Genomic DNA, 23670 nt, shown 5'->3' on the forward strand with positions numbered 1-23670 from the left:
GGATTGTTTGACCCGTTGCAGGAGTTCAGTTATGTAGAGGTAACCTCCACATGCTACTCACATACACATAAATCACACTGTGTTTTGGTCAGCGGTGCCGCCCTATGTCCTGTCAGCCGGTATTGCCTCTGTAATAGTCTCTTACCATGCTCCTGTCCATATAGAGACAACACTTATTGAACGAGTGGAGCAGATTAGAAGTTTATTCCCTGTCTACCAAGAGACCCCATTGCAAAGAAACCAGTTTCTCAACAGATAAATGACTACTTTCAGCTGAACTTGGACTAGAAGGTATCAAATGGAGTAGTCAAGGATGCCTTCAATGTTTTGGTGTGAGGTAAATACATAGCAACATAGCAATAGCTGCTCTTCTCTCACGCCTTCACAAACATGGCGTGTAAATTAGAAGAAATAAAAGACCTCCCACCCATCCTCATACATCACTTGAAGGCTTATTAGTCGCTAGAGGTCAGCTGTGCGTGTGCTACACTTTCAAAGAATTGGCCTGATTAGAGGGGAAAAAGTGGGTACGCAATTGGGGAAGGTCCTGTGCACAAACGTGTGAAAGAGTATGTTAAGGGCATAAGGTCCTAACTGAAAAAATAATTATTGATGACTATATAAAATACTATTAAAAATAACTAATTAAGACAACTTTTCCATGAACTGTACTCGAGAATGGGGTCCAGGAGATGTCGACAGTCTAGGGAAGTACTTAGAAGGCGTTAAACTCAAATGGCTAACACAACTACAAAAATAAAAATTAGATAATCCTGTGCAAATATAGAAGATAAGCGCTGCGAAAAAGCCTTAAAAATCAAAATCAAAGGTCCAGACAGTTTCACTACCTTCTTTTATAAAAATCAATGCGGCTAAGCTTCCCCGATACTAGTAGACCTATTTAGTCATTTTGCAGACACTAAATACTCCACGAGCACTAGGGGGTGAAGCAGTAGTCTCAATGATTCCTAAACCGGAAAAGGCTGCAAGGACTCCTTTGCAAGGCTGCTCAGTTTAGATGCACAATTATACACAAACATTCTTGCAACACGTTTGAGTGAGGTCCTGTCTTCTCTAGTTCACCCTGATCAAAGTGGGTTTGTGCAAAATAGACAAACACATGACTATGTCGGAACCACGATCCGCATGGTTGAAAATTCCATCTGCAAAGCCATACCTGCGGTTTTTACTCTGGACATATTTGCCCTTTTTATTGCACCATTCACCTGGCACAACCGACAGACTGACAGTCACAGGATTTAAATTTCACTGCTCGAATGTAGGATAACCATTTATGCAGATGACGTTGAGCTCACCCAAATATGTTACTTCCTGTAGTAATTAGTCTCCTGAATCTTCTCAAACAAGTATTGGGCTATAAAATTAACAATGATAAATCCGAGACAGTTAAGTTAACTCTGAAGGAAGAGGTCGCTGATGACCTAGCGGGTAACCTCCTCTTTCACTAAAGAAATCTTAAGTACTTAGAAATAAAAGTCCCTAAGAGCCCAAGAAATCTCTTTGACTCCAACTACCTGCCGCTGCTATCTAGCAAAGGGAAGGACCTGGAGGACTGGGACAAGCTATTCATCCCATGGATGACAAAGGTCAATAATGTTAAAATGAACATACTCCCTCTACTTTTGTACGTGTTCCAGGCCATATTGATAGTGGTTAAAAAATCCCTACTAGAGCACACCCAGAAATTGATTTCCTGATGCATTTGTAAGAACAAAATACATTTGTTGTACCAGAGACTTGTGTATCAGTCAAGAGCTGATGGAGGGATTGGCCTCCCCACCGCCTCCATTATTATGCTGTAGCTCAGCAGTATATGGTAGTGGATTGGTCCGAGGCAGAATCTGATAAAACTGAATCAATATGGATTGCACAATAGTACATAGACCTCTATGGGGCTTGGTCTGGGTGGAAAGGAAGTTCAGGCCACCTACTTAAACATTCTGGTTGGCACTATGCTTACGGTTTGGTGTGAGCTGATATAAAAATGAGGACTCTGGTCTTATGCTCGTCCTACACTCCCAACCACTACAATAAGGAACTTACTCCGTCTGTGGGGGAGCATCCTTTATGCTCATGGTCAGAGGTGGGAATATTGAATGTTGTCAGATATTTACCTCAGTGTCGGACACAAATCGTTTGAGCAATGTAGAAAAGATTTCCAAATAAGTGAAAGGAAACACCTCTTTTATGATCACAGGATCAAAAATCCCCAAATTAGACAAGCAGTCACAATAGAAAAGTTTGAAACACAGTTTCCCAAGCTGATAGGCATTTCAACGTAGTATTACTAAACTTTATCAGATAATAGATGCACTGGAGGGACTGTGGGGCCATCAGGGATGCAATCAGTATGTTGTGTGTATGCTCAAAGCGTAAGACATTTTGCAAGGTGGATTTTGAATTTGTTTAGGGAAATCATAGAATATCCCATCATAATCCTCCCTGAGATAATGATATTGGGACTCAAATACATATCTTAACTGGATTGACATATGCTCTTGCAATGTGTGTAATGCCTTCCCAATTCTTGGTGCGAGGGAGCAGCCAAACCTACCATCATCTTCAACTGGAAGGAGGGGGAACACCCCGGTAATCTGTCAGCTGTACCTTAGACTTTGGAATGTATTGCCAATGTAACAAATTAACAGTAATTTTAATAACCACACGTTTTCAAGATTATGGGGTAACCAGTGTGCAGAGGCATGCATTAAACGATTTCTGATACAATGCTCCCACTTTGTTTTATCTAGGGTTTTCTTTGACTAAGTTGTGCAAGGTTGTCGCAGGCGGAAGAAAGCTTTTTCTCTCTTTAAAGATGCAGGTTTGTATGATGGTCTGCCACAAAACAAGCAGGGATTTGGCATTTCAACATCAGGGTACAAGTGCAGAAGGTCTCCAGGAGGGAGATTATGGGATGATACGGGAATGAGAGGATTCCTTCTTTTTTCAACTCAGTTTTATGTACTTTTTCTCAATCCATTAGATGATGAATCTGGCCTGACCTGTGGACGTGGTTTGATGGTAGAGCCTTTTTCTTAGCCCAGATCATAGCCTGTAATCATTGCATAATGACTTGCTAATTCAAAGATCTAAGCAAAAAGACATTTGACATAATTGAATTAAGAGAAGAAATTAAAACAGATATGTTAGAAATTCAGGCGTACCGGAATATAGATCGTAGATTTAAGTAGATATACTCTGTAATGTAATTGTACTTGTTTAGCACAGAGTAAAACCAAATGGGGTTCTACAAGCTGACCTATAAATAATGTAGCAAAAGGGCAGTAACAAATGCTACACGAAGTGGTACAGCCATATCTTTAGAAGTTTTCAAAAGTTGACACCCATACTGTTCCTTAATCTGGCTGCTGCTATGGAGAACGTTTAGCCTCCCAGAGTTGTATATGTTCATCTAGGAAAATTAGGAAGGGAAACTCCCCGTGATCGTCTGCTTCGGCCAGGTTTGTAAACCAAGTATTTTTTAGATAGTGGGGTTTCACTTTAATCAGAAAGTGCCTTAAATGTAATCTCCCTGCACTTCCGGCAGCCAATTCAGTTTTTCTATAACATATATAGATAGATTTGTACTTTTTGATGTTACAGATGAGTCTAGTTGCTGAGTTTGAGACAAGCTTCCTTGTTGTTTTAGGTGGGAGGTCTAGATACAGCACATTATAATAATCCAGTGTTGATGATATAAATGCCTTCAATATCAGATTCATTATCTGCTCTCAAATCTGAATTTGATAAAGGCAGGTCTTTGTCACTGTAGGTATGAGAGCACTAGAAGCGGAAGCCGATTGGTCAGCTGGAAAAATATGAAATTACCCTGAATACAGAAAAAAATATTATTTTAAAAGTAAAGTGGAATTTACAGCACTCAAATGTGAAGATCTGGAAAATAGCCACGGAAATCTGAGGACTGCAAGAAGTAGTTGGAAGAATCGACCTGAAAGACTTTCTTGTCAGCATCTTCTTAACTGTTTTAGGCATACAGCTCTTGGAGATCATGATAGAATGAAGCTGCAGAGTAGGTCCCAAACCAATAGATGAAATGAAGAAAACTAAAGACACTCTTGCCAAGTGCCACAGTTTCAAAGAGAAAGTACTCCGCAGTCCCCAAAATGAATATATATGATCCTTTCAGAACTATCAGTGTACATTGTATCAATACTTTGCACCAGCTACTCATGAGATGTCAGCAGTTCTGGGCTATCACTGAATAATGTTGACTGGAGTTACCATCTGGCATTTGGACTCACCCATTTGGCATTACTTTTGAATAGTAGTATAAAGCACACCGTTTCACAGTCCCAAGAGGTGCAAATCCTAGCCATTCAAATGACAGAGAGCAACCTGAACCATGGTCAAACACAGGAGCACAGAGATGAAGGTTTGTGAGATGTTGCTAGAAAACCAGCAGAAATGAGGACACATGCCAATATCCTGAACAGGTCTCATTATGAAATATGTTCTTTGATCATAAATGGATCTTCTTGTGTTTTCCTTTCGTATTTACAGTGTCTGCTCTCCTGCTGCTCTGGTAATAGAGATGAATAGTTAAGTGCAGAGGGCAGAAGAAGGGTGCAAATAATTCAGCGGTTCCAGTTTTGTTTGCCAGTTATTCTGATGTTCTTAATACATAGTCTGCAAAAGATGGTATAATAAGAACTTTGCATTGGCTAATCTATTGTGTATTCCTTTTAGAATGTGGTTTGCACAAGTCTTAACAAAACATCACATCTGTCCACAGGGCATTCCTTCCTTGGTTTTACCATACTTAATAATGAATCTTTTTGATATAGTACATTTTGTCTTAAGGAGTAAAAACTGAAAACAAAGACCAAGGTTTTTTCATCAACACCCAGCCTGCCAAATGGTCGACACAAAGCTGTTGGCTGGTCCATTGTAAAGTCACCCTGTGTTTTAGACAACTGCTCTAAACTTAGTGGAATTTTAAGCCCACACATCTAATGTGCTTATGTGAAAAGGAAAGAAGGCTTGTACTTGAATTGTTTACCTTGAACCTGGGGGTGTTGGCCCCACCCAAGTCAATCTATATTTGCCTGACTTACCATTTATTTCACTGTGATGAATGTGCCACCATCTGACTAATCTGCAAACCGTGCTGAAGCACAGCCATGTCCTAGTGAGTGGATCATATAGAAGAGAGACACAGGAAACTCATTGTGGGAGAACCCAGACAATGGTCAAGATGCATAGGTGCTCTTGACTTGTCATGAATGGTTAAATGTTCTGTACTTTAACAAGTTGGTGTTCATGCTCAATTTGTAGACAAGACTCCAAAGTACTTGTAGTTGATGTCTTATTAGATTGTGTTTGCAGACTTCCCCTAAACTAGGGTAAGGGCCAAATCATTGTAACTCCTTTTTGTAAATGTCCAATGTGAACAATTCTTTCGCTCAAATCTTTTGTTTCTTTGTCGTATTTCAGTCTGAATCAAAACTTTACAATGGCTCTGATAAGGATATATCATCTGCCTCAAGCAAGCTCGCAAAAAAAGAATCTCTCAAGGTAAGTCGGTTTGCACCATATTTAGGATACTTGTAAAAACAATAATTGCCAGATAAAAATAAAACATAATTTACTGCAGAAGTCGTCAATACTATGGATTCCTTGAAAGGCATAGCACATTGTATGCATCCCCTTAATGAACAGTAAAAATGTGAGCATTCCACAAGAGAAACAGATATAAGTTTTGGTCATCGTAGTCAGTCCACTGCTAACACAGCGGTAAATGCTTGCTGTTTTATCCAGCCAGAATTGATCCTTGCAGATTCTTCTTGAGTCTCGAAAGCAACTTTTAAGTGATCTGTTGTTGAATGACTTTGTGGCCCAACTGTACCAATTTTCCTTTCATGTAAAAATAATTAGTTGCTACTTGATCTCTAGATTCCTCTTTGTCTTCCGTGGGCTGTAGTCAACTTCCCATTGTAATTTTCTGTGGATGCCCTACTGGTGTTTAATTTGAGCCTGTGGTTTCCGGTGCTCGGCACCTGCTGTTAATTGTCAACTCCGGCGCATTTTACCGTCTGCCATAAGGTGGCACTGTGTAGGTAATTTACAGATGATCACAACAACAATTAATTATTAATTCAGCATAATTTAAAATGACTTTAACCTGCTGTCCAAGCCAGTCTTATAGCTTTGAGGGCCTTCAATAGTGTGATGGTTAGTAGTTTTGTTAGTATCATTGGCAGTAAGGCAGAGGCAATGTGTGGTGCAAGCTGCATTGGCTTCCTGACTAGAGCCCTGGCACTATTTTTGAATTTAAAAAAAAAACAAATTAAGCAGTGCGTGCTGTCAAACCTCAAAGTATTTACAATGAAGGAAAGTACTTCAGGCGGGGGTTCCCTACCTCTACATCATCATAGTTTACTTCACAGGTAGGTTTTTAAATGTGTTTTTTTGTGATATAACCTTGATGGTGGCTAGGCGTGTGTGTGTGTGTATATATATATATATATATATATATATATATATATATATATATATATATATATATATTTAAGTTATGTCACCTAAATAGGGTTATTATGGGATTTTTAGGGTTCAAGGATGGGTAATGTTAAGGCCAGTAAGGGGTTTTTAGGGTTCGGGGAGGGGTAGTGCTAAGGATTTAATGTTTTCGGTGTGGGATCATTAAAAAAAATAAAAAATATATATATTGATATTGAAATGGAAGTGGTTCGGAGGACGTTTTTACCCCCAAATATCTGTCTCCCTTGCTCTCTCTCTCTCTCTCTCTCTCTTGCACGCTCTCTCTCTCTCGCACTCTCTCTCTCTCGCACTCTCTCTCTCTCTCTCTATATATATATATATATATATATATATATATATGTTCGATGGCATCTGTCGCTGTAGATACACATGGTCTGCATAGCTCGCCATCTGGTGTTGGGTCGGAGTGTTACAAGTTGTTTTTCTTCGAAGAAGTGTTTTCGAGTCACTGGACCGAGTGGCTCCTCCTTCTGTGCTCATTGCGCATGGGCGTCGACTCCATCTTCGATTGTTTTCTTTCCGCCATCGTGTTCGGACGTGTTCCTGTCGCTCCGAGTTTCAGAACGGAGAGATAGCTGAAAACGGAAGATTTTCGACGGTATCGTTGCGATCCGGTTCGAGATAAACACAGACGACAACGCATTGAACATCGAAGCGCTTCGGTGCCCTTCGGGGTAGATTTCGGCACACCGTCGGGGCCTAGTCGGCCCGACCGCGTGGAGAACAACGCCGATGGAACGGACCCCGTTTCGATTCTGCCCTGAATGCCACAACAAATATCCCTATACGGACCAACACTCGGTCTGTAACCTGTGCCTGTCACCCGAGCACAGCGAAGAATCCTGTGAGGCCTGTCGGGCGTTCCGGTCCCGAAAAACTCTGCGCGACCGTCGAGCGAGAAGACTGCAGATGGCGTCCACGCCAAAGGAGCATCGACAGTTCGAGACAGAAGAGGAACAGGAAGAATCCTTTTCCATCCAGGATTCAGACTCCGACGAACTCGACACTACAAAAACTGTGAGTAAGACGTCGAGATCAGAAATTAAAAAAGGCAAAAAGGCCCAGGGGACGCCACTGCCAACCGGCCATGGCTCCACCCAACTTCACGGTGACCAACAATCGGCACCGAAAAAGGCCCATTCAGTGTCGAGATCGTCCGACTCCGGTCGAGACACCGGCACGCAGCCTCCTCGGGACCGAGAGAGTGCTAAACAGAAGCATCGACACAGAGAGTTCGGTGTCGACACGGATCGACGCCGAGACAGTGGCGCCGAAGACCATAGAGGCCAAGATTTTTCGGCACAAAAGAAGAGGAAGGTTACCTCGGAGCCGAAAAAACAAACAACAGGGTTTTCGGAGCCGAAAAAAGCACCAACAGACCCAGTTTCAGGCTCCTATACTGAAGAACTTTCTATGTCTTCACAAATGAAAAGACACAGATTCGAACAGGAACTGCAATCCACTGAAGTGGATCACACGCAAAAGCGTATCTTTATTCAGCAGGGGACAGGGAAGATCAGTACCCTTCCACCTGTCAAAAGAAAGAGAACACTTAAGTTTGTAGCACGAGAGGCTCCTCAGCAACAAACAGCAAAGACTGTAACACCTCCTCCCTCGCCTCCACCTGTAACTCCGGCTTCGCCAACTTACACCCCGTCACCTTCGCCAGCTCACACCGCCATGAGCCACGACGACCAAGATCATGACGCGTGGGACTTGTACGATGCACCAGTGTCTGATAACAGCCCAGACACATACCCAACTAGGCCATCACCACCTGAGGACAGCACAGCCTATTCACAAGTGGTGGCTAGAGCAGCTCAGTTCCATAATGTGGAACTACACTCTGAACAAGTAGAGGATGACTTTTTATTTAACACCCTCTCCTCCACCCACAGCTCCTACCAAAGCCTGCCTATGCTCCCAGGCATGCTACGCCATGCAAAAGAGATCTTCAAGGAGCCAGTTAAAAGTAGGGCAGTAACGCCTAGAGTGGACAAAAAGTATAAGGCGCCTCCTACGGACCCTGTATTCATCACCTCTCAGCTGCCACCAGATTCTGTGGTGGTAGGGGCTGCCAGAATACGAGCAAATTCACACACTTCTGGGGATGCACCTCCCCCAGATAAAGAAAGCAGAAAGTTCGATGCAGCCGGGAAGAGGGTCGCTGTCCAGGCAGCAAACCAGTGGCGCATCGCAAACTCACAAGCGCTGCTAGCGCGATACGACAGAGCCCACTGGGATGAGATGCAGCATCTCATTGAACATCTCCCAAAAGATCTACAAAAAAGAGCAAAACAGGTTGTTGAAGAGGGTCAAAACATTTCCAACAATCAAATACGCTCCTCTATGGATGCAGCAGACACAGCCGCAAGGACCATTAATACGTCGGTTACCATCCGTAGGCACGCATGGCTCAGAACGTCTGGATTCAAGCCAGAAATTCAGCAGGCAGTACTTAACATGCCAGTAAACGAAAAACTTCTGTTCGGTCCGGAGGTCGACACAGCCATAGAAAAGCTCAAAAAGGACACTGACACTGCCAAGGCCATGGGCGCCCTCTACTCCCCGCAGAGCAGAGGATCTTATACCACCTTCCGCAAAACACCTTTTAGAGGAGGGTTTCTGGGTCAGGCCACACAAGCCAGTACCTCACAGTCCGCACCGTCCACCTACCAGGGACAGTACAGGGGAGGTTTTCGGGGCCAGTATAGAGGAGGGCAATTCCCTAGGAATAGAGGAAGATTTCAAAGCCCCAAAACCACTACCAACAAGCAGTGACTCACACGTCACTCACCCCCCCCACACAACACCAGTGGGGGGAAGGATAGGTCAATATTAGGAAGCATGGGAGGAAATAACTACAGACACATGGGTTCTAGCAATTATCCAACATGGTTATTGCATAGAATTCCTGCAATTCCCTCCAGACATACCACCAAAATCACAAAATTTATCAAAACACCATTCACAGCTTCTAGAGATAGAAGTTCAAGCACTACTGCAAAAAAATGCAATAGAATTAGTACCAAGTACACAAATAAACACAGGAGTTTATTCACTGTACTTCTTGATACCAAAAAAGGACAAAACACTGAGACCAATTCTAGACCTCAGAGTAGTAAACACATTCATCAAATCAGACCACTTTCACATGGTCACACTACAAGAAGTGTTACCATTGCTCAAAAAACACAACTACATGACAACCCTAGACCTCAAAGACGCATATTTCCATATACCAATACATCAATCACACAGAAAATATCTAAGGTTTGTATTCAAAGGAATACATTACCAATTCAAAGTATTGCCTTTCGGTTTAACAACCGCTCCAAGGGTATTCACAAAATGCCTAGCAGTAGTCGCTGCACACATCCGAAGGCAGCAAATACATGTATTCCCGTATCTAGACGACTCGCTAATCAAAACCAGTTCGCTCACACAATGCTCAAACCACACAAATCAAGTCATACAAACCCTCTACAAACTAGGGTTCACCGTCAACTTTGCAAAATCCAACGTTCAGCCAAGCAAAGTACAGCAATATCTAGGAGCCATAATAGACACGACAAAAGGAGTAGCAAAGAATTCACAATTTCAACAGAGTCATTCAACACATGTCTCCAAATCAAACAATACAAGCAAGAACAATACTACAGCTCCTAGGCATGATGTCCTCATGCATAGCCATTGTCCCAAACGCAAGACTGCACATGAGGCCCTTACAACAGTGCCTAGCCTCACAGCGGTCTCAAGCACAGGGTCACCTTCTAGATCTGGTGTTAATAGACCGCCAAACTTACCTCTCGCTTCTATGGTGGAACAGTATAAATTTAAACAAAGGGCGGCCTTTCCAAGACCCAGTGCCACAGTACGTAATAACAACAGATGCTTCCATGACAGGGTGGGGAGCACATCTCAATCAACACAACATAAGAGGACAATGGAACATACATCAAACAAAACTGCATATAAATCATCTAGAATTATTAGCAGTTTTTCAAGCACTAAAAGCTTTCCAACCAATCATAACCCACAAATACATCCTTGTCAAAACAGACAACATGACAACGATGTATTATCTAAACAAACAAGGAGGAACACATTCAACGCAGTTAAGCTTATTAGCTCAAGACATATGGAAGTGGGCAATCCACCATCAAATTCGCCTCATAGCACAATTTATTCCAGGGATCCAGAATCAACTGGCAGACAATCTCTCTCGAGATCACCAGCAAGTCCACGAATGGGAAATCCACCCACAAATTCTGAACACCTACTTCACACTCTGGGGAACACCTCAAATAGACTTGTTTGCAACAAAAGAGAACGCAAAATGCCAAAACTTCACGTCCAGATACCCACACAAGCAATCCCAAGGCAATGCCCTATGGATGAACTGGTCAGGAATATTTCCTTACGCTTTTCCTCCTCTCCCTCTCCTCCCTTATCTAGTAAACAAATTGAGTCAAAACAAACTCAAACTCATTTTAATAGCACCAACGTGGGCAAGACAACCCTGGTACACAACACTGCTAGATCTTTCTGTAGTACCCCACATCAAACTGCCGAACAAACCAGATCTGTTAACGCAACACAACCAACAGATCACACACCCAGATCCAGCATCGCTGAATCTAGCAATCTGGCTCCTGAAATCCTAGAATTCGGACACTTACAACTTAGCCAAGAGTGTATGGAGGTCATAAAGCAGGCCAGAAGGCCATCCACTAGACACTGCTACGCAAGTAAGTGGAAAAGATTTGTTTGTTACTGCCATCATAATCGGATACAACCACTAGACGCAACTCCAAAACATATAGTAAATTACTTGCTCCATTTATAAAAAGCAAAGCTAGCCTTCTCTTCTATTAAAATACACCTTGCAGCAATATCTGCATACTTGCAGACTACCTATTCAACTTCCTTGTATAGGATACCAGTCATCAAAGCATTCATAGAAGGTCTTAAAAGAATTATACCACCAAGAACACCACCTGTTCCTTCATGGAACCTAAACGTGGTCCTAACAAGACTCATGGGCCCACCTTTCGAACCCATGCACTCTTGCGGAATACAATTCCTAACCTGGAAAGTTGCCTTTCTCATCGCCATTACATCTCTGAGAAGAGTAAGTGAAATTCAAGCGTTCACAACACAGGAACCTTTTATACAAATACATAAAAATAAGGTCGTCCTACGACCTAATCCAAAATTTTTACCAAAAGTTATTTCACCGTTCCATCTAAATCAAACGGTAGAACTACCAGTTTTTTTCCCACAGCCAGATTCTGTGGCTGAAAGAGCACTACATACACTAGATGTCAAAAGAGCATTAATGTACTACATTGACAGAACAAAGAACATCAGAAAGACTAAACAGCTATTTATTGCATTCCAAAAACCTCATGCAGGTAACCCAATATCAAAACAAGGTATAGCCAGATGGATTGTTAAATGCATCCAAATCTGCTACCTTAAAGCAAAAAGACAACTGCCCATTACTCCCAGGGCACATTCAACAAGGAAAAAAGGTGCTTCAATGGCCTTTTTAGGAAACATCCCAATGCATGAAATATGTAAGGCAGCCACATGGTCTACGCCTCACACATTCACCAAACACTACTGTATAGATGTGCTATCCGCACAACAAGCTGCAGTAGGTCAAGCTGTATTAAGAACTCTATTTCAGACAACTTCTACTCCTACAGGCTAAACCACCGCTTATGGGGAAATAACTGCTTACTAGTCTATGCAGACCATGTGTATCTACAGCGACAGATGCCATCGAACTGAAAATGTCACTTACCCAGTGTACATCTGTTCGTGGCATCAGTCGCTGAGATTCACATGGGCCCACCCACCTCCCCGGAAGCCTGTAGCAGTTCAGAAGTTACCTTCAATTTTGTACATTTGTATATATATTATTTAAACCTTTAATAGGTACATACTTACACATTTCATTGCGCGGGCACTATTACTATAGTACAACTCCTACCTCACCCTCTGCGGGGAAAACAATCGAAGATGGAGTCGACGCCCATGCGCAATGAGCACAGAAGGAGGAGCCACTCGGTCCAGTGACTCGAAAACACTTCTTCGAAGAAAAACAACTTGTAACACTCCGACCCAACACCAGATGGCGAGCTATGCAGACCATGTGAATCTCAGCGACTGATGCCACGAACAGATGTACACTGGGTAAGTGACATTTTCAATATATATATATATATATATATATATATATATAAAACTCCCGGTGGCCGTCACCAGTTATAGTTGGGACCATGTTTCCATTTTGCTTGTAACTTTGGCGACGTTCGACATATCTTCACAAAACTTTCCAACAAGTTGATCAACCTGAGCTCCTTCCTTGACCGTTTCATCGCTATCCGTCAAGGTGGGATGTAGCTCATGTTTCTTGATATGGTGCCAGCCAATCAGACCTATATATATATATATATATATATATAAATGAAAGGGGGAGTCCAGCCAGTAGACTTCCTTAGAATGCCGAATTTATAAAATGGTTGTGGGAACTCTAAACCGGAAGGCCTGGACCCTAAGCCTCCCAACAAATTTTATTGCTAGATCAATTGGAGGTGAGTTTCCACTTCAAAAATTACTAGTAATCAGCATAATGCTTCCGTAGTTATTTATTATATGAGAAAAAAGAAGTCAGTTCCAATAGTTTTTAGTCCAGTAGATTTGTGACAGTCTAGGAGCTGAAGTTCAGATCCAAAGCTCAGCAAAATATCAGTCCAATCTGCTAATACCACAGTTTGGAACAAATAGCAATATTGAGTGGAGGAACAGCCAACACGTGTTTCGCCCCTTTAGCGGGTAGGCGGGGGCTTTCTCAAGGCTTGACTGCAGTCCATCAGAACAGCTTCAACAATACAATACGACATTTACAGTAGCCAATAGTGCCATTCGTGATCCTGATTCAAACCATTGTTCACTGTATCATATTGGATGATCATCCTAAATTCGCCGACTCTTTTATTGAAAAATATATTAGAAAAACATGTGTGAATATATGAAGATCAAAAATAGTAATAGTAGTAATTCCAGAACACGCTGTCCCGGCCAAATGTCAACGCGTTTCGGCAAACGCCTTCAACTGGATATATATATATATATATATATATATATATATATAATTTTAACCTTAATTACTTCAAAATTACAAAAAGCATGCTTTCTGGAAAAAATAAGCAGTTAAATTACATTTACCCTTTTTTCTCAGCCCCCACTTGACAGATCACCCTGAAACTTTCAAAGGACTTGAAGTGGATGAGATTTTTTTTTTCTGAGAATTTTGTGAAGATTTGTCAAATGGCGCTATATAGGAGAACCATGTAGCATGTTCTGTCCTACAAGATGTCCTAATATGAAAGTTAGTGTGTAGAGACAGCACTTTTATGCAGCTCTGCTTCATTACATACAAAACCATAGAAACTCAGCACATAGCCTTAATGCACCATCTAATAGCACCTGGAAATATTCTAAAATTGAAGAATCTGCTTTAAGTATCCACCAGAAAGAGCGTTATCATAGGTAAGTAACTTTTTTTCAAATCATATCTCTGACATGTGCTCCCTACAATAACTTGTATGGAAGTCGAAGAAGGCCAAACGTTCTTTGACTTCACCTCGTCGCTTGGATGACGCAACATGGAAAGAGCGTTGACACTCTGAGCCTCTGCCTTTGGAGCCTGCATCTGGGTCGGCTCCACGCCTCCCTGACTTTCTGGGAGCTGGTGCCACCTCTTCTCAGTTGAAAGACTTCCAGGAGGCCATGCGCCTTATCTTTGGGCAAAGCGACCCATCCTTGGTGCCTTTGGGCACAGGAGAGTTGGTGAGAGCGCCCTTGAGTATAAAGTCCGTGAACACAGCATGCCTTTTGGGCCGATACTCCCATACTCTCTGGGACACGGTTACACAAGTGCTGCCTCGAGTCCTGGAGAAGGCCGGGGAGGTTCTCTTCCAAGCTGTTACAGACGGGAGATATGCAGCAAAGTTAATGATTCATTGTGGACGGGATACGACCAACTCAGGCCATGAGGTGCCACGCCTGGTTGAGGATGTCTGGCTTTTCAGGGGTTGTCCAGCAATCTTTAATGGACATGCCATTTCATGGCACCTATCTCTTTTGAGGCAAAGCAGACACAGCGCTGGAGTGCTTTAAGGATTCCCAGGCTACTGCTCTGTCTCTTGGCCTCGTAGCTGCTCCTCGCCCCCCACAGTGCACTTTTCACCCCTTTTGTGGCTACGGAAGGGGAACCCAATTGCTTTCATTTCCGCCCAGCCACCGACCTGTGCATGCTTCATAGCTTCTGCGTGGCTGTGGGATTCCACATGCCCGTGGATCAGGGAGCCAGCAGTCCACCCAGTCCATCCCCACCCCTTCCTCTGCCTCCAAGCCTTCCTAGTCCGTTGGAACATTCGGGGCCAGATGGCGGCAGGATCCACCATCACCTCCCCACTGGGAATCCATCACCACGGACATGTGGGTGTTGCAAATGGTCCAAAGGGGCTACTCCCTCTCTTTCGAGACTTCCCCTCCAGCCATGCCACTATCATTCGATCTTCTGTTTGGCACTTCTCCGCGAGGAAGTCAAGACTCTCTTGGCCATGGGAGCCATAGAGTGGGTCCCTGCGCCAGAAGTAGGTTGTGGTTGTTATTCCTGCTGCTTGATTGTGCCCGACAAGGGTCTTCACCTATTTTAGATCTCCAGTCCCTCAATGTCTTCCTCAGTAAGGACGAGTTCAAAATGCTAACTCTAGCTCAGGTCCTGTCTGTCCTGGAGACTGGATGGTAGCGTTGGACTTGCAGGATGCCTATTTCCACATTCCCTTCCTGCCGTCCCACAGATGTTACTTGCGATTTGTGGTAGGTCACAAGCACTTTCAGTTCACCGTGCTCCCCTTCGGCCTTACCAGTTTCCCTCTGGTGTTCACGAAAGTGATTGTAGTGGTTGCAGCTCATCTGCGTAGGTTAGAGGTTTTAGTCTTCCCCTACCTGGATGACTAGCTGTTGAAGGCAAACTCGCCACAGGTTGTCGTCTCCAACCTCCAGCCTATGGCGAACCTCCTGCATTCTCTGGGGTTCATTATAAATGTGCCAAAGTCACACCTGACCCCCTCTCAGACGCTCCCTTTCATCGGAGCTGTTCTGGATACAGTGCATTTTCGGGCTTATCCTCCCAAAAGCGAGTCCAGGATATTCGGGCTATGATCACAATGTTTCATCCTCTGTTCTGGATTTCTCTGAGAATGACTCTGAGGCTGCTGGGTCTCATGGCCTCCTGCATCCTGCTGGTCCAACATGCCAGATAGCATATGCGGGCTTTGCAGTGGGACCTGAAGTTCCAGAGGGTGCAGCATCTGGGGAATCTCTCTGACATGGTCCAGATCTTGGAGGGAACTGCACTAGATCTGCAGAGGTGGCATTCAAATCCAGATTGGGTCAGCAGCAGATCTCTTTCCCTTCTCCAACCATATCTCACAGTAGTGACCAATGCGTCACTCCTGGGATGGGGCAGCCATATGGGAGAGGCGGAGATCAGAGGCCTCTGGTCTCCGGTGGATGGCTCCACATCAACATTTTGGAGCGCCGGGCGATCCAACTTGCACTGAAAACATTCCTTCCTTCTCTGAAAGAGAAAGTGGTGCAGGTGTTCACTGATAACACCGCCATGTGGTACTGCAACAAGCAAGGTGGAGTAGGGTCGTGGACCCACTGTCAAGAGGCTCTTCGCCTCTGGACATGGCTGGAATGCCAGGGCATTTCACTGGTTGTTCAACATCTGGAGGGCTCTTTGAATGCCAGAGCAGACAAACTCAGCCGTCAATGCATAGTCGCTCACGAATGGCGTCTCCTTCCAGAGGTGGTGCATGGTCTCCTTCAGCAGTGGGAAGATGGTTAGATCTGTTCGCCTCCACAGAGAACACGCAGTGTCAGCTGTTTTGTGAGTTTCCAAGGCGGCACTCACTTGGCGACGCTTTTCATCACGAGGGAGGCTCAGGCTTCCTTTACGCCTTCCCGCCAATACCACTTCTGCACAGAATACTGAAAAGGATCAGGCACGACCAGGCCCATGTAATCCTGATGGCTCTGGACTGGGCACGAAGAGCCAGGTATCCCGAGCTATTGAGCATGGCCATCGATACGCCTATCCGACTGCCACTTCGGGAGGATCTCCTGTCACAGCAGCAGGGGACGGTCCTTTACCCGAACCTGTCCAGTCTCCGCCTCCTTGTGTGGAGATTAAGCAGCAGCAATTGACAGCTTTTGACCTTCCGCCTGAAGTCTGAAATGTTATCTTGGCAGCCAGGCATCCCTCCACCAAAACAGTAGACGCCTGTCGTTGGAATACATTTGTGGCATGGTGTATCCACAAGTCTGTTGAGCTCCTTTGTGCACCTCTCTCGGAGGTTCTCCTTTTCATTCTTTCTCTTGCCCAGCAGGGTTATTTGTCTGCCATCTCTGCCTTCTTAAGGTTGTAGACCAACCTTGTCTGTTCAAATCTCCCATTATCCTGTTCAAAATGCCCCAGTGGGATTTGAACTTGGTCCTCACATATCTCATGTGTGCTCCCTTTGATCTGCTCCACAACTGTTTCCTGCGGCTCTTGACTCAAAACTGCCTTCCTGATTGCCATCACCTCTGCTAACAGTGTGTGTGATTTCCAGGCTCTCTCTTCAAAGCCACCATTTCTAGCTGTCCATCCTGACATAGTGGTGCTTTGTACCAGGGCTTCCTTCCTCCCCAAAGTGGTGACACCTTTTCATGTAGGCCAATCAGTCACCTTGCCTACTATTTATGCACATCCCTCTCGTGAGAAGGAGAGACTCCACCGCCTAGATCCAAAAAGAGCGTTGGCGTCTGTCTCAAAGCAAATATACCTTGGTAGATGATCAACTTTTTGTTGTTTTTTTTTAAAAGGAAGGGCGGTGCAGAAGAGGACCATCTCGCGATGGGTAGTCCTCTGCATCAAGATGTGCTACGCTTTGGTGAAAAAGCAACCCCCCTGAGGGTTTGTGTACGCATTCCTCCAGAACAACTGCTGCTACCACAGCGTTAGCACATGGAGTTCCAGTCCTGGATATCTGCCAGGCAGCGACGTGGGCATCCCTGCACATGTTCACTAAACATTACTGCCTGGATAGTCAGGTCCACAGAGACAACTACTTTGGCTGTTTGGTCCTGCAGGACTTTTTGGTGTGATCTGGTTGAGACATATTCTAGTTGCAGATTTCTCACTGACCCGCCCATCCTCCCCCCTCTGTGAAATGATTTCTAGGGACAGTAACTTCCCTTTAAGGGCCCTAGTTTAGGTGCAGCGTTCTCAGTGTTTTTCATGGCTCCGCGTTACTGCCATGGAAAGTCGTGAAAATAAACTGACGTCAGCACGTTGGGTTGGCGCCTATTTACAACCACAATGTCATCCCGGCAACCACAGCCCCAACGATGCCCGTGAAGTCGACCTATGCCTACTGATGGCACGCAGGGGTGCTGCTCGAAGGAAAATCTCCGGATCCAGTTTGATGCTTTGGGGAAATTCTAAGGTAAGGAATCTGCCTATTTTATCCCACCCCTGAAAACCCGTCAGGGCTGCAACTCTTGGGAGCCTAGCTCTTTCCCACAGTGGTGGTCTTTTATGTCAGTCTATCGCCCCACCCCATCTCCTTAGTTAGTTTCCTCCAAATCCTAACCCCCGTTTCTGTAGCTGGACACATTGCCCGGTTCAGTTTACCACTGTATAACCAGTTGATGTAGTGTCTGTTTCCCAGGGCCTTTCAGTCCAATTGAAATGCTGGATCAACCAAATGGGCGCATAGGCCCAGTGATTAACCACACAGACATGAGCCCGCCTCATAGTATTTCCGGATGTTCGGGAGAGCAATCCCTCCCTTGTATTTAGACCTCAGAAGGGTGCTCGAGGAAACTGCCCTCCTGCCCACAACAGTGTGCGGACCAACGCATCAGCCTGTGTAAAGAAAGCATCAGGGATTGTATATGGTGAGTTCTGAAGGATGTAAAAGAAGTGGGGAAGAGCCAAGTAAGGAAATCAGCAGTAACTGCCAATGTTTAACATCTTGGTCGATATGTACTAACAATTTGTTTCAAGAAACGAATGAGGGTTCTTGGTAATCCATAACTCCAGATATTTAAATGTACGAATTTCTAATCGAAGTGGCAGGGCTATTTCTTGTTCCCAGTCCCAATTCCCTAGAGGAAACATCAGGGATTTGTCCCAGTTAATGGCAAACCCAGAAACCTCCCCAAAGACGCAAAAGATGTCCTTCAGTCTATCAAGTGTTTGGGCACACAGGTCAAGTATACAGAATATCGTCCGCATATAAAGATAAGCTTTCGTCCCAGCCAACTCCAGATCTGCGCATCTACCCTGATCCATTCCTCCAGACCCTCTTATCGCCAGGGCAAACAGCATCGGCGACAGAGGGCAGACCTGTCTTCTCCCTTTATATAAGCAAAACTCTCTTGGCGGTACATTCGTTGACCCTCACTCTTGCACAGGCCCCATTGTAAAGCAGCCAGACTCACTTCCAGAACTTAAGGCCAGATCTCATTTTTTTTCCAAGACTCCTTAAAGATATAGTCATTCCATGGTTTCAAAGGCTTTATTAGAGTCTAGCGAGACTATCGCTCTCCCCACAGGAAAAGACTCCACCACTGCCAAGTTATTATGAAGTCTGCACACGTTCAGCGCAATCGAGCGGCCCATCTTAAACACGTTCTGATCCTGGTGTACAGGTCAGCCACTACCCTCCTGAGCCTATTAGCCAGGACTTTATCCAGAATGTTGATATCCGTGTTCAATAGGGAGAAAAAGCAGTAGAATTTGTATTTATCTCTAGGCTTGCCTGTCTAGGGAACAAGGATCACTGTTGCCGTCCGTCGAACGTTCTCCCACCTTAAACTCCTCCACAAAGGCGGCGCACAGAGAAGGGTTTAATTACGGATTTATGGAATAACTCCACCAGGAATTTCCTGCTTATAGTTGACCCATTGCCAAAGATGCCACCTCTGCCAATATGTTTGCCTCTCTCTGACCTTTACTGCAGAGTTAGCCTGTTCATGGGGCAGTCTGCTATGAATCTTAACCTAGTCTTGATTCATAGAAGGAGGCAAGTTGCGTTGCCAGCTCCTCAACTATCTCTATACTGTTCCGTACCACCTCCCCCTTAGACGTACATAGTTCTCTAATAAGCATACTTTCATTTTCTTTACTGCTTATCCATGCAAGAAGCTTGCCTGCCCTATTTCCGGCTTCATACAGTCATTTTTGTTTGGCAAGAAACGTTGTCTTAACCTTATCGTTGGCCACTAATTTATATTCAGCCTTTTTAAGGGTGAGTGTGTTTTTTTCCCCTCAGGAGTCGGTGAGGCTGCGTAATCCCTCTCTAGGGTTAACAGTTCACTTTCAAGCGTGGACTACCATTGTTGACTTTTCCTGCGGTCTCCCGACTTCCCCGGCTACAATAACCTCTCTAATAGTAACCTTGTAGGACTCCCATAAGATCACACAGCTTTGTATTTTCTGTTAATCTTTGCTTTGAATCACGTTCCAGGCTACTAACGACCCCCTCATTGGTCAGGCACCATGTCACCGACTTGAGATGTGGACACCCCAGTAGTCGGTCCCACTCTCATAGGAGAGTGGCCGGTGATGCCGGAGACAGATATTCTGCCACCTTAAAGCTGGCTAATACGTCAGCTATAGTAAATAAGTAGTCAAGGTGAGGGTGGACCCCATTTACCCCAGAATAGAAAGAGTAGATAGTTCCTGTCCATGCAGAGTCCTCCATACGTCGCACAATCCATACACCTGTACAGACTCCTCCAGCCTGCCTTTTGTGGTCCCCCCTTCCTCTTTTATGCTCGTCCTGTCCAGGTTTGTATCTAGGACGAAATTGAAATCCCCTCCCACTATAGTGTGTGCACATGGTTCCTTCGCTAGTATAGCCCCCACATATTGAAGTGTGGCTCTCTGTAGCCATGGGGGTGCGTACACTTTGCACAACATTATAGGCAGACCGTTATATTCCTCCCTGAATTGCCAAATAGCTACCCTGCGGGTCAGCCCAGGAACAAAGTTTGTGAAACAGGAGTGTCTTTCGCGTGAGGATCAATACATCCCTGGATCCCAATGTGTATTGTGATTCACCAATCAATTTATCTTTGTCCCTTCTCAGACTTCAATGTTGCGCATCTACCAGGTTAGTCTTGTAGGAATACAGTAACAGGTTGATATCTAGAAATAGTTTTGTGCACCAGTCCCCTTTTAACCTTGTTCCCTAACCTGTTAATGTTCCACATCACCAGTGACACCTGTGTGGGTGGTGCCCTTGCATACGTTTGACACTACCCGCCCCCACCCGGTGGACCCAGCGAGCAACTGATCGGAGCACATCCATGTACCGTGATGCATGAACATATGTGAGGACATTAATACTAATAGTGACAATAATCCAGAAAAAACACCCCTCCCGACTTTACCGCGTTGTGATCGTAGAATTAACTACCCCGGCCCCTCCCCCCCAACCACAAACACACAATATGTATTGTCCCCAAACCTGGAAAGCAAACCAACAGTGCGTGAGTCTATCTTCGAGCTATGGCAATCAGCCTCTGACGATGAACCAGTCATCAAAAGGTTCAGGTTCCTGGCTCTAGAGTTAGAGACACAGCCTCAGTGGTAGGAGCCTCTATCTCTGGTACATGAGTCCTAGTGTCAGGCATAGCAATTTACAGGATCTCCCCTAGCCCAATTGATCTGCTGTCATAGGGATCACAACCAGCAAGGGTTTCTCATTGAAGCCACTATCAGTCTGATTGATCAGAACCACTGCTACCCCCTCCTTTGTCATTGCTCTCCACTTGTTGTTACTCATAATATCTCTATTGTGTTTAATTTTCAGCTCCGTTCTGACCTGTGCAGGGTTCATCTGTTCTGGGGTCAAAGTGGTCGCGTTTCTTTTCTTGCTGATTTTTCGTTTACTAGCTTGCCTTTCCCAGTCAGCTCCTACCTATGCATCTGTCGGGCGGCCCCGTCACAGGACATTCCCATGCCTCCTGCGGTATAGTCATAAAGTGTGCCTTCCTATCTCGTTCCATCCTTAATTTCACTGGAAAGAGGAGTGCATATTTCAGAATAAGCTGGCACAGCATTCTCTTAACCGGAACATAAGACCCCCTCTCTGCTTTTGGACCAGAGTGGTGTCGACCGGGTGTAAGTTGGCCACTTGTCCATCAATTGTTCAAGGTCCATGCTTTCTCACCGCCTGAAAGATGACATCCCTGTCCTGAAATTTCATCAGGTGAATTAATACAGGATGCGGATTTGCCTTTGGTGGCGGTGGTGGTGGATGGCTTGCTGAGATCCTGTGGGCACGCTCCGCCAAAAAGAATTTCGTGTGCGTGCCTCATAGGACCGTGTTCGCCAAACATTCCTCCACATAGAATTCCAACGATGGGTCCTCCGCTCTTTGTTGCAAGCCAACCAAGTGCACATTGTAACAACGGGATCTACCCTTGGCTTCCTTGACTCTAGTAGTTAATTGTCTCATTGCTTTCTCCATTACCAAGACCTATCAGCTGAGATCCTTTACCTGTGGCAGTGTCTTCTCCAGAGCGCCCTCTGTTTTCTTGACTTGCTCAGTAAGTTGCGAGAGGACCACAGAAAAGAGTCCCACTTTGTCCGCAACAGTGCAATCTGTGTTTCCATGGATATTTTTGTTTCCTTTATCGCTTCCAGAATCATGGCTGTATGTGTCACCAGAGCCGCCGAGTCGGCCCCCTTATCTGGAGACTCATCACCCGCTGACGCCTCTATGGAGCCCCCCTTGGTCGCCCGTTGCTTGACCATTTTCATTCCGGGATCGCTTACAGATTTCAGCATGCACTCAATTTCGAACAGTCACAGTAGCCCCAGAAAGAGGAGAGGCCCAGGGTCTGCAGTGTATCACCAGTGTTTCAACACCACCCCAGTAATGCTACCATAGCCGAGCTTGAGTCTGCCACCTTATTGTGTTTTTGGTCAGCCCCCTACCCACAGCACCACTCGTGGAACTGCAGATGCTGTTCCCTCAGTCATGTATCACCACAGTAAAGGCCTGTACTCCAACACAGTGTTCTAGTAGGCACCATCGCATAAGAACTAGGTCATGGATCAGTTTGTCACTTCACTGGTGATAAGGAGTGTGTGCCTGCAGAAGAGAGGGTGGAGGCATCATTCTGTCTTCAAAAAAGTTAATGGTCTCCCAGGCCAGGGGGTGCAATTCCCGCACAAGCTCCACTGTACTCATAAAAACGGGCAGGCCCAGTATCTCTGTCAGCAAGCGGGGAGGGCAACAGCTGTGCAGCCACACTTCAGTTTCAGCAGTGCTGTTGTGGGTGGAAGATTGCGCTCGCACAGCTCACATGCTCAACATTGGAGGCGGCAGCCACTGCGACTATGCAGGATAATCATATTCCACTTGCGTCCCGGCACTGCCACAGAGATCTGAAGTGTTCACTGGGATGCAGAACAGAGGGGGGAGGCCCTAACCCTTCCGCACCTTCAGGTGGGTCCACAGCACTTTGGACGTCCCTCTCAGCTCCTCAGCACCCTGTCCACTGCACCATTCATGCGGTTGTCTCGCCCTCAATGCCGTTCTCCGGAGGCTGCATCTGGGGCAGGAACAGCAGCAGACACCTAGAGGCCTCTCCACAGGTCTCTAGGTAATACTGCATGTTGTCAGGGGATGCCGCTGCCCAGTGCTTAATGTGTGAGTAAAAACATGCCGGTGCCCAAAGCCCTCCTCTTACACACGCGGCTGCTGCAATTAAAAGAGGGAACATGGAATACTGAGGTGGCGTAATCCTGAAGCCGTCGTGGGCATCTTTAATCCATGTAAAGCCACTCCCTGCCCCTTCAGCTCACTCTTGCAGCTTTCTACTTTCTCCCTTTGTGACGCTTTTTCGTTTTTCCCTTCTTCCGTCTTTCCCATATGTGTCTTTTGCTCTCAGCAAATGCTTGATGCAGAAGAATAAGTGCCGGTGCTCAGCACCAGAAACAACAAGCACAAATTAAGCACTGCCGCTGCCTGAGGC

The 23670-nt window shown here is 45.2% G+C and overlaps 1 protein-coding gene across 3 annotated transcripts in view; it reads left to right on the forward strand.

Annotated features, from left to right (window-relative positions):
• Positions 1–23670, forward strand: part of OSBPL8 (oxysterol binding protein like 8) — a 943374-nt gene that overhangs the window by 631747 nt on the left and 287957 nt on the right. For all 3 annotated transcript variants that reach the window (XM_069229570.1, XM_069229571.1, XM_069229572.1), the window contains one exon: positions 5476–5556. In XM_069229570.1, coding sequence (XP_069085671.1) covers positions 5476–5556 — 81 coding nt within the window. The remainder of the gene's footprint in view (positions 1–5475; positions 5557–23670) is intronic.

Source organism: Pleurodeles waltl, chromosome 4_1 (assembly GCF_031143425.1).
Source record: "Pleurodeles waltl isolate 20211129_DDA chromosome 4_1, aPleWal1.hap1.20221129, whole genome shotgun sequence".
Classification (NCBI taxonomy): Eukaryota; Metazoa; Chordata; class Amphibia; order Caudata; family Salamandridae; genus Pleurodeles; species Pleurodeles waltl.